This window comes from Camelus dromedarius, chromosome 17, assembly GCF_036321535.1.
Source record: "Camelus dromedarius isolate mCamDro1 chromosome 17, mCamDro1.pat, whole genome shotgun sequence".
NCBI classification, from domain to species: Eukaryota; Metazoa; Chordata; class Mammalia; order Artiodactyla; family Camelidae; genus Camelus; species Camelus dromedarius.
In genome coordinates, this window is record NC_087452.1 from 28,735,981 (window position 1) to 28,748,305 (window position 12,325).

At 36.2% G+C, this 12,325-nt stretch overlaps 1 protein-coding gene across 7 annotated transcripts in view; it reads left to right on the forward strand.

Moving 5' to 3' along the window:
• The window catches only part of ERC2 (ELKS/RAB6-interacting/CAST family member 2), an 870,990-nt gene that overhangs the window by 323,294 nt on the left and 535,371 nt on the right, over positions 1 to 12,325 (forward strand). For all 7 annotated transcript variants that reach the window (XR_010384837.1, XM_064496413.1, XM_064496412.1 and 4 more), the window contains one exon: positions 11,086 to 11,253. Coding sequence is in view for 6 of the 7 variants with exons in the window: in XM_064496413.1 (XP_064352483.1) it covers positions 11,086 to 11,253 (168 nt within the window). In the remaining variant the exon portion in view is untranslated. The remainder of the gene's footprint in view (positions 1 to 11,085; positions 11,254 to 12,325) is intronic.

Sequence of the window (12,325 nt, forward strand, 5' to 3'; positions counted from 1 at the left end):
ATGAAAATATTTTAATTTGTATTTAATTTTATTTGTCTAGCTTTTCCTTTATGGCATCTGAGTTTTTTCTCTTGCTTGGAAAGAATCCCCATACTTGAAAAATAAAAAGGACTCCAATATTCTAGAATTTTTATGGTTAAATTGTTTTACATGTAACTCTTTTTTAGGAATTCATTTTTGTCATAAGGAGTTTGATAAGTTTTTACCTTTACTATTATTTTTCTAAATAGGTAGTCAGTTTTTAGCCATTATTAATTAAATAATCCATATTTTTTTCTACTGAATCTTGTACCACTATCATCATATACTAAATATCTGTAAGTATGTGAATTTATTGTGGATTTCTTCTGTCTCTTTCTTTCTGCATCAATACCAAGCTGTTTTAATTACCAAAGCTTTAAAATATGTTTTAACATCTGCATCACTTACCTCCTGGCATCATGAAAGTTTGGGGTAGATGATGACCTTAGAGGTCATTGAGCAAATTTTGTTGGTTTATAGAGGAGGCAGATGAGTTGCTAAGAAGCAGGTGACTTCCCTGAAGTTTCCATCCACAGGTGCTGGCACAGCCAGAAATGAACTTGGGATGTAGGCTGGAGTGGATCCTGAACTAGAAGATGGAGCTTTAACATAGTCTACCACTTTAGCCCTAAGAGCCCTCAGAGCTTCAGTGTTTTTACTTATAAATAATACCTACCTCACGGGTGGCCCCTGAGGAATGCATAAGACATGCTGGCACATCACCTAACTTACTGCTAGCCACAGAGAACATCTCAAATGAATTTAGTTGACTCTGCAGTAGGGCCTTCTGAATCTAATCCAGGGGTGTGTTCCCATTTCACCACACTCAAACATTTCATATCCATGTCATGCCTTAAAAATTCGATGGCTAAAAGATACTTGAGAACAATCTTTTCTAAAAGGAGAATATTGTTATGTGTTCTTAGAAAACACAGGTTCTGTGGTTAAACAGATGCAGGAAAAGGTGGGTCAAATCAAGTTAAGTAAGATCTTTGCTCTGGGGCTTCAGAACCTTTAGTATGATCATATCTACCGTAAATCAGTGGGGCTCCCGTGTTTCTCAAGTTAGCTTTATCATAGAAAACAAACCTCCACTCCCCATTTAATTTTTGCACAACACCCAGAGGGATTTTTAAAAAACAAATACTCTTTACTTTAGAGAGGTATGTCTCACACTTGGGAAGAAATTCCTTTTAAAAGAAAAAAAAAAAAACATTATGAACACCAAATATTGCTTTATGTAATAATTACTACTTATGTTATTAATTAGGTGCAAAGATAAGACTAGGCATAGCTCTTACAGAAGTATGAAACCAAAATTACACAATAAATGAAAATGCAGTGTCAAAGCGTATAAAATTTAAATTAATAATACTAACTTTATATGGAAAATGATTGTGTTTGCTGGACATAAATTTACACTTGATATGAATATGGTGCCAACCACTATGGATCAGAAGCTAGCTCAGAAGTCTGCATAGTGGCATGCTATGTGATAACCTAGTTTCCTTACTGATCACTGTTTCTGTAGTGCTGATAAACTCCTTGTTTGCATGTTCACCATGATGTCCCACGGCCAAGATTTGGAGGGATTATATAAAAAAATTAAGAAGTCCTTCTGTGCTTTCTTCCCGTTTCATCCCAAAGGAAACCTCAGTAGAAACACAAAGGCAGATATTGAGATTTCTTAACAATCTTGTTCATAAGGGGTTATTTACACGATCTAGAATTAAGTTCACTTTAACTTTTGAGATAATCTCAAAAAGAAAAGACAACATAAAACTAATAGATCATTGAACACAGGTCCCCATCCTCCAAGAGTATGGGCCCTGATTTGAGAGCCATGACTTTAAAATATGGGTTTAATTCTCTTTTAAAATAAAAGGACTACAGTTCCTAATTTGTTAGTCATTTACAAACATGTCAAGCATACCTGGATGGAGGTATGCTTATTTGGATTTATTAAAAAGCACTGACCCTGAGATCACAAAGTTATTACTTGATCTTGGTACTAAATTACCCATGATTTAAGTTCTTTGGGCTTCAGTGATAGTTTAGAAAGTTCATGGCATATCTAAGTAGGACCAATATTTTAAAAATTTTATGTTAAGATACATTTTCATGTTTAAATTTGATGTGCTTACTTGGAGAGAAAGTACAAGGTGAATGATACATGGTGTTTTCTCAAACTTGTTTTTTTTTGGTAATAGTGTTTTGAAGATGGACTTTTCAAATGTTAGGAGGTACTAAGATTGATAGTTTTGCAAATTGGTTTTAAGTATTTAGAATTTATAACTATCATCATGTTGCAAAATAATATTGACTTTGGAATGGCTTACTTCCTTTTGTAGTAATTCAAAAATATTATGACAGCTATAGTTTTATAGTGAGCATAAAAACCAGTGAGGTAAGTTCAGTGAGGTAAGGTTAGTGTTGGAAGTTTTATTAACAAAAACTTTAAGTATTAACACATGAGTTACAATTCCCATGTGTTTTCAGAAATTTTCTGGAACCGAACTGAACATTAAATTTTGAACTTTGGACTAGTCTCTTAAAACCACCTAATTTTAGTGTAAGAAGTAGCCAAAAACTTAAGTATGAAAACAGGCTTTATAAAGTTGGCTGGGTTATTAACCCACATATGATATGAATTCTTCCATGTAGGTGATATGAAGCACTCTTTACCCAGCATTGTTTTCTTCAAGTAGGTGGCATGTGGGAGTTAGGTGTAATTTTTTGACGGGTAGGTAAGACAAAAATGCATCTTTACAACCTGAAAATCTCAACTGTGTTATTAACAAGCTGGTGATTGTAACTGAACTTTTATAAGCACAGCATGTGGTTATGCAATACTAAATATCCCTGAATTTTATTTTTTGAATTAAAATTGTATAAGAGAATAGACTTATAAGTTAAGAGTAAGGCTATTGTAAATTATGAAGCAATCTATAATACAGTCATTATTGTTTTTCATTGTGCTATTTAAATATCTTAAAGTATAATACAGGTCCCCCCCGCCCCAGTCAAATGTGTAAATTTTGGGTTGCTGGATGAAAGCCAGCACACAGAATTGGGATTATCTAGTCCTTCTTTCCCCCGTCATTATCACTCCACTGACTCCAATGATCAACCCGAGGGTTAATACATGATTGACATTAACTAGCCACCTTGAAGAGCTTAAGAGCATAATTGAAAAGACCAAATCTCTTGTTACTCATGACTGTGCAGGGGAGCAAGTCCTAACTAAAGATTGAAAACCAGGGACCCTTTTAGGAAAGGGATTTCTCTCAGTCTTCAGTTGTATAGCTGTTCGTTTCTTACAAGTTTTTGTTAGCTTGATCTCAGTGGGAGTAAATGCATCTAAGTGAGAGTAAATCTGTAAATATGCAGAAGATGTCCTAATCAGTCTTCTTGAAGAATGTTGATATAACTACAGGACTGCTCATCCACAGTCCTGTAGGTTATATTCTAATTCAGGTTCTGTTGTCTCAGGAGCTTCCAATTTATACAGCCATTTACCTTGTGGATGTTTCCTAGCATCTCAAGCTACATATACCTAGTCCTGAACTCTTATTTTCCTACCTTAAGTCTGATTCTCCCCAGTCTTTCCCAGAACAGGCAATAATTCCACTGTCTACTCCAGCCTGTTACCCAGGGGTTCCCTTTGATTCCTTCCTTTCTTCCATCCTCATATATACAAACCCTTACCTCTCCCAGCTGTCTGCTGATTGTATCTCAAAATATGTCTCAAACACAGCCATGTTCTCCTTCTCCACCACCTCCATCCTAGTTGTGGTGGCTGCTGTCTCTCCTCCAGTTGACAGCCTGTTCCTGACCTCCATCCCCACCCCCTAGTGTCTGTTAATAAACAGTGTCAAATTGTCCCATTATTGGCCAACAAGAAGACTCTGTTGGTCTTCCATAGGTTCCTTGCTTTCTGGTTCAACAAGATATTCCATACTTACCTTATATTTCTACAGATACAGATCTGAAATCAATCATTGCTACAATAAAACTGGTTTCTTTCATTGAGAAATGGTTTTAAGTGACCGCATTTGAGGTGGGTGATCATTGCTATTGAGGTGGTCATTTTTACCTAAGCCTTTTTAATGGACAAAGCTAGAAAATAATATTTTAAAAGAGAAAATACATCATGTGTTCATACTTATTAGTATTACAAGACTCTTTTTTAAAGACCCAAATTTACTAAAATCCAAAATTATCTTGAAAGCAGTGGAGCAAGTATAAAGTACAATTTACTTAAAGGTCAGTAAAGACCACTTAATGTTCCAATATGGGACAGTAAAGAGTAGCCATCAGTTAACTAAACCATTTTATTGAATACCAAGGGGTCAGCTCAAGTCTAATTTATAATAGCTGATAGACATTTGCTAAATCATGAATTTTATTATTTTGTATGCACACAAACACACAATATACACTTTTACCAATAAACACAGGTATCCACAAATTAGCCTTTTGTTATCCCAGCTTTTTTTAATAAGGCTTTTACATAAGTTCTTAGATTTTGTATTTGTATTACTTTCCCTCTTAACCCTAAAAATCATGTTTACTAATGATATTTATGTAATACTTACTTGCTCTACCTCAACTCCAGCTTCTCAAATACATGGTTCAGTAAGTCATGACCTGATGGTCTTGTTAAAAGGCTGTATCTCTAACTTAGGACAATGCCTGGCACAAAATCAATTCTTCATATTTGTTTAATGAACAGATGAATGAATAATTTTAGTTCCTGGAGATAAAAAGGGTACCTGCAGAGAAGAGAAATCTGAAACCAAAATAGCTGCAGAAGTCAAAGAGTGAAAAGATGTAACCCAAGCATAGGGTAAGAGATGGACATACCTTATCTGTATAGCTAGTTTTTCATGGTGCAGTTGCTGAAGGTCATTTTTTTCTGGAAGACAACTTTTGCTATAGTTACAGATTTGTGTGAAATAGTTTTTAAAAAGCAGTGATTATTCTGCATTTTTCTTTTTAACAAGACTCCAGAAAGATCTTGGCTAACTGAATCGCCAAGCCAATTAGGTAATTCTCTTTGTAGAGATCAGTAGCCTCTGATGCTGAAAGAAGGGAAGGCTGTAGGACTCCTGCCCCAATACCTTGCCCCCAGGTAGTATGTCATAGTCATACAGTCTCTCTGAGTGCTTCTTGAAGTTCCACCTCTCTGTCCTTTTGAGACTGTAAAAGGTTCATGCTAGGTCAATGTGATGATATTTTTTGTGGCAAGGCTCAGCCAACCTTGTTTGCTGTTGGTCCAGAATCCTTCCTGAAGTGTCTCTATGCAGGGGAGATCAAAATCTAAGAGTTAAAACTTTTGGGCTTACTAGAATCATAGACCTGCAGTGTCCAATATGGTAGCTATGAGCCACATGGGGCTATTGAACACCTGAAATGTGACTAGTTTTAACTGAGATATGCTGAAAGTATAAAATAAATGCTGGATTTTTAAGAGAATACTAAAAAAGTATAAAATATATTATTAATATTTTATATTGATTACATCTTAAATAATATTTTTGATATCGTGGGCTAAATGTATTATTAAAATTAGTTTTACCTGTTTCTTTTTACTTTTTAAACTTGGCTGCTGAAAAATTAAAAATTACAGATGGGGCTTGCATCGTATTTTCATTGGACACACTGTCTTAAATCTTGTTTCTGGAAGGGTAAGGGTGCCCGTGCAACGTTTCTAGCCAATCCACACATCTCAAACACCACTCATTTCACCAAGAAAAGAATCACTCCTCACATCAATTATGTTAATTGACCAAATTTCAGATATTCATCAAATACAAAGAATATTGAGGCTCTTTTGGTAGCTAACTCTGGCATGTCAGCTTTTAACTGAAGTCTTTCATAGACTAATTAACTACCCCTGGAAAGTTTATTCACAGTTAGGAAATACACCCATCTGCTCACCCACCCAGACACCCTCTTCACATAGACACATGGATCATACTGTGTATACTGAAATATTTTAAAGTAAATGACAGACAATATAACACTCTGGTACATGTTAGAGCACAACATTTTATTTGCTGGTTTTCCACTTTTCCTGAGGGCTGTTGATTAGCAACCTTTATTGCATTCCTACAGTATATAAATCACAGGGTTAGAGGCTGTGGAAAGCAGAAAAATAAAATATAATAACAATAGCAAAAATTTATTGAGTGTGTCTAGGTGCTAGGCACTGTGCTAAGTGCATTACATATGTTATTTAATTTAATCCTTGAAATAACTTGATGAATGAGGTTGTCTCATAATCCTCATTTTGGTTATAACACTTTAATTTTGTTCCCTGATATTCGGAAGGCCTGTGGGTAAGTCCATGGCCACTGCTGCGAGTTGCTTGAACACCTATATTTGCAATGCAGAGACTGCAAAACAGGTTTGTCTGCTTGAGCCACTTGATAAAATCTGAAGTTCAAATCCATGCACTTAAGGAGACTCTTCCTCTTCGATCTCTTTCTCTCTTCTCCCCAAGGTCTTGATTTTTAACTTCTGTGTTAACTCCCTAGGCTTCTGCTACTTCTTTTTAGCTCTGTCCTTTACTTTCTGTCCCTTTTCCTCCTTCTTTGGACTTGGGGTGAAAGGCCAGGAAAAGTAGATTTTGAGGTCTTACACATAGAAAGAGCAGAGGGAGGTACAATGGCCCTATTTCATTCAGGTTCATGGTAACCTCTAAGACAAACCTTCCTAGTTTTAAGGTGCCCACTTTTTAGCAAAACGAAAGCAAATTATTATAATAATTGATGAGTGGTTTAACACATCGTACTGGAAGTCGAACCCCTGTTGGGGATGGTAGGAGAGGAGGTTGGAGGTTATCCTGCTTCTCCTGGTCACTTGAGGATCCCGATTTATGGAGGTTCTGCCATGTTGTAGCTCTACCTTCAAGATCTCTGAGGAAGGGAAAGGGTATGGGGATGACACAGGCAGGAAGTGATGTATGCTGTTTCTGCTTACATTTCATGAATAAAACACATGGCCCCATCTTCCCACAAAGGGGCTGGGAAAGGAAATCATCCCTGTGTTCAGGAAGGAAAGGAGAATTGGATGTGAGTGAGAACTAGTGGTTACTACCACAGCAAGTTTTAGATTTTAGGTTATTTTTAGTGTTTGTGTCTTTGGAGGCTGTGTACATTATGCATACTTACAACTTTGAAACTTTCTCCCCATTTGAATGATTGCAAGTTGAATCAAATTCAAATATACTCTTAACCCAAGTCTACTATTAGGAAAAACAAACAAATGAAACTGAATGGGAAGTAAAACTATATTGGAAGCGTTCGTGTGTGTTCCAGTTTCTTTTTCTTTTAAAGTTGTTCTTTGTGATAGCATGTTTATTCAGTGCCTGAAGTGTTGTCAAGTAAGTAGTATTTAATCTGTGAAAATTTTCAAGTGGCCCCTTTTTCTTTCTCAAGTGTTTTTTTTTTCTCTCAAGTGTTGCTGTAGTCATTTTAAGATTGAAATGAACCATTTGATTAAAAAAATTATTTATGGCACATCAAGTAACACTTGGTATTTTGTCACAACATTGAAACCATTTGTGAAGGCCCATGTAAAATATGAAAGAAAGGTCAGAAGGCTTATGTATAGGACTTCTAGAAACATACCTCACCATTGGAATTGGTTATAATTCCTGGGTGCTGACATGAAGATTAATAATGTTTAACTCTGATTTTGGCAATTTTTGCCAATTTCATTGCCATGGTCCTTTTCTTTCAAGTTAATACCTGGAACTGAAGTGATAACAAGTGTTTCATGTTTTATACTGCCAGATAAAAGGTTAAATTTTCATATGTTACATGCTCTTTAACGTACACACACAGATATACGCACAACTGGATCAGAAAGAAGTGAGTAATTCACCTAAAATGAAAAGATTGTCCCAATTTTTCCTTCTGGTGACTGGTCCCCACGCAGTTAAGTCATATGTAAAAATTGGAAATTAAACCTGTGGCTCTTTGTGCCCTGACTATATCATACAGTTCTAATTTTCTTTTGTTTTTCTGGGAAATGATGGTGTTCTTTGCTTTGCCAAGTTTTATTACTGAGTCAACTGCCAAAGTTTAAGAGAGAGAGTCAAGGGCTCTTAAAATTATTTGGTGTTGAGCGAAGAGGCAGAGATAGGTATTTCATATTCCCAAACATTTTAACTTTTATGTCTCTACCTGATGTTGGAATATAACCTAAACTTCAAGGCTTTTCTGATTCTTTTAAACATGATGTGCATTGTCTAGTTAAGTTTGAATGTTAGTGAGAGGAACTTTAATCCTACAGATTGATACTCAGTTTGGAACTACAGATTCTAATTTTTAGTAGACTATATTCTTTCTGGCCTGATCTTCCCTGTATTTAAACTTCTGTGCATCAGAAAACCTGTGCGCCTGCTTGTGGTTTTGCACCATCTGGAAGTTAAAATTTGACTTTAGAAATGATGTCATACTTGCTTACTGCAAACTGGGCTAATGTTGGTTGAGAATTGGATGGAGTTCAGGTCAAAGTTTTGTCTTGAAAAAAAAAGATCCTTAAGCTTCGTTTCTTGATTCTAGGAAACTGTGCAAAGCTGTAAAGATAGAGTGAAGGTGATTGAAGGACACAATTCAAGTTCCTTTGAAGCTAAGTACATGCTTTGGGGTATATGGAAAATAAACTGCCAAACAGAAGACCTCAGCTGGCACAGACTGCCTCTTGCCATGTAGAGTTTGGGTGTTGTGAGTAGTGTGTTGATCACGACCATCCTTACTCTCTATTTTATTCCTGGGAAAATATTCTTACAGCTAGGGTTGCTTTTTATCTCTTCTGGGCTCAGTAAACTGGGGCAGGGCACTGATAGATCACACGTCGTGAGAAGATGCTAGAAATGTTAAGCTTATTATTTACCAATACAGAGTCTCTCTTTCTATACTCTCTCCAGCACCACTCACTACCTCCCATATTGTAATTTATTTATATCACAGTTTTGGATATTGGGCATTTCCTTTGGTCCAGATATAGACCATCCATCTTTGATAGCTAGAATGGGACCACAGTTTCTTCTCAGATTTACAGAGTCCTTGTCAGCCTGTGTGCAAATCTAGAATTAAATGTAACCCCTTCTAACCACTGTTATAATCTCGAGTGCTCGACATGTTCTGCCAGTTTCCAAGGAACCCACTAAATGCCATCCTTTATGTATAAACTAAAGATCATATTTTTTCATCAGGTAAAATGAAAACCCAAAGAGAAGTATTGCTGTTATTCCAGGTTGGTAGATGAAAATAACTTTAAACAAAGATAGGCCACTTCAGAATCTGGGATGTTTAAGCCTTAGTGCAACTGGCATGAATTTTCATTTAGGAGTAGGCATGAATATCTCCTTCACCTCCCAACCCCTAGATCTCTACCGCCAGTATGTCAGAAGAGCCATAGCTATCAGATGTTTGAAGAATCTGCAGTTCTTACCTTCTGCAGGCACGGAATGTCCTCTCTTTCTCATAATGCACTCAGGATCATTTTGCCAACAGGAATTCAAGCACTCTTCGTCCCCTCTTCCCTTGCTGGGACCTCCCAGCTTCATCCTCCTCTCTGGGACAGAATCTGGAAAAACACTCTCCTCACTCACCTACCCATCACCTTTGACCTTTAAAAACACAACTTTGGCAGCCCTTTCTCAGAAAGGGGTGGAGAATAGGAGATTCAACCTCAATTACTTTTTTATCTCTACTATCATTATCCTTCCCTGATGCATTCTGCCTAAGACTGATTCCTGACTTTAAAATCATAAAATGTCAGGCACTTAGGGATGATCTGTTCTTATCTCTTTGTTTTATGAATGAAGAAACTGAGGCTGGGAGGCTGGGTGTGGGGAAGTGAGAATTATTGTCCTGATACTCACAGGCAGATAGAAGTAGAACCTGGCCTAAAACCTAAGTGCCCTCTTTCCATTGTTCCAAGTTGCCTTTTGATTCCATGTCCTTGTAGTATTTACATGTCTGTTTGTTTTGGCTTATTACGATATTCCTACATACTTTAAAAAAAAACTTTATCTTTTTTCCTTTTAATCCAAATTTTACTAGTAGTATAATGAGCAAAATGTTCAACAAGATTTGCTGTGAGATGGAGCAGCCTCCAACTTACCCCTGTCCCATTTCTTCTTCCTCAAGACCACCTGTTTTAACTCTATGCCTGGTTATATGATATCTCTGAATAACGTCCTTGCATTGTTATTTCCTGATGGTTGACGTAGCTACTATCAATCAAATTTCTGTTATGGAGAGTGAGGATTAAAGTCTTCCATCACCCCAATCGCCCACATCACCCATGTAAACTTTTTTTGCACATTTTTTGGAATTATTTTTGAAATGTTAACATTAAAAAAATAAAATTTATGTTTCCTCATTTTCTTACCAACATTTGAAAAGCAGGAATTATAATAAGATAAAATTTTGAGCTAAGATAGAAATAGGATTTTTTTTTTGCATGCTTTGTCTTTTTTTTCTTTAGTATTTGGAGAGCAGTCATTCATAAAGCTGGAAAATGGGTGTCATTTCCACAGCATTTTCTTCCTCTAGCAGCATTTGCTTCCTCTTGGCAACATGTCTTTTTCTAATTCAGGAGTGTTTCTCTACGTGTCAGTCTTGTTCTCCCAGATGTCCGTGGCATGGCTCATTGTGTTCTCCGTATTCCTGGAAGATACTGCACAGCATGAGCAGTGTTGTGCCCACCCTGGGCTCCCAAAGACACGGAGAATTAATGTGCTTTGTTTCTCAGCTTTTGGTTTCACAACATGGAGAAGTACTACTGTTTTATAATGTCTTATTTCATATAAACCTTATACTTTAAAAAAGTATTTCACTGTTCAGGCATACATGCAACAGGACTTCAAGGTGGTTTAGTGTAGGCTGTTAAAATGCCTAGCATGGAAGTACCCATGAGCAGTGTTTGATCATGCTGTGCTCAGAAGGCATACTACTGCCCCATCCTCCTCCCAGGGCAGGACTGATGGTTACTGATAACCTCTGAGTAAACCTCAACCTTCTTTCTTTTTCCTAATCTCAGGTAGATGCACTGAGATTACGACTAGAAGAGAAAGAATCTTTTCTCAATAAAAAAACGAAACAGCTGCAGGACCTCACGGAAGAGAAGGGTACACTGGCTGGAGAGATTCGTGACATGAAGGATATGTTAGAAGTGAAGGAAAGGAAAATTAATGTTCTTCAGAAAAAGGTGAGTAACTAACATAAGCCCTTCAGGTTGAGAATTGGTATCACCCATGTTTTGTCTTTTCAGAGAAATTTTGAGCATGTGGAAAAGAAGAAATTATTCAAGAATTTTGGATTAGGGAGTGTAAACTTTAAACTTACTGATATGTAACTGACTTGTGGTTGTAACATAGCATTTTTAGCATGGCCTGATGAATTTTCTATTTGATTACCTGAAAACTAAATAGTGATTTTTTTTTCTTTTGCCAGCTTAAGCATGCAGATAATTTTACAAACTTAGATATAAATCTAAAGTAATAAAAAGTCTAAAATTTAGTTAATTTTTCCTTTTTCCTTACTGAGAGTTGAGCAGTGTTTTTTTTTTAATATATATATTTTTATTGAAGTATAGTCAGTTTACAATGTTGTGTCAATTTCTGGTGTGCAGCATAATGCTTCAGTCATACATGAACATACATATATTCATTTTCATATTCTTTTTCACCATAAGTTACTACAAGATGCTAAATATAGTTCCCTGTGCTATACAGTATGAACTAGTTGTTTATTTATTTTATATATGTTTGTTAGTATCTGCAAATTCAAACTCATAATTTATCCCTTCCCACTCCCTTCCTCCCTGGTAACCATAGTTTGTTTTCTATGTTTGTGAGTCTATTTCTATTTTGTAAATAAGTTTGTGGGGGTTTTTTTGTTTTTTTGTTTTTTTAGATTCCACATATAAGTGATATCATATGGTATTTTTCTTTCTCTTTCTAGCTTACTTCACTTAGAATGACAATCTCTAGGTCCGTCCATGTTGTTGCAAATGGCATTATTTTATTATTTTTTATGGCTGAATAGTACGCCATTGTATACATATACCACAACTTCTTTATCCAGTCATCTGTTGATGGACATTTAGATTGTTTCCATATCTTGGCTATTGTAAATAGTGCTGCTATGAACATTGGGGTGCATGTATCTTTTTGAATTAAGGTTCTTTCTGGATATATGCCGAGGAGTGGGATTGCTGGCTCATATGGTAAGTCTGTTTTCCATAACGGCTGCACCAGACTACATTCCCACCAACAGTG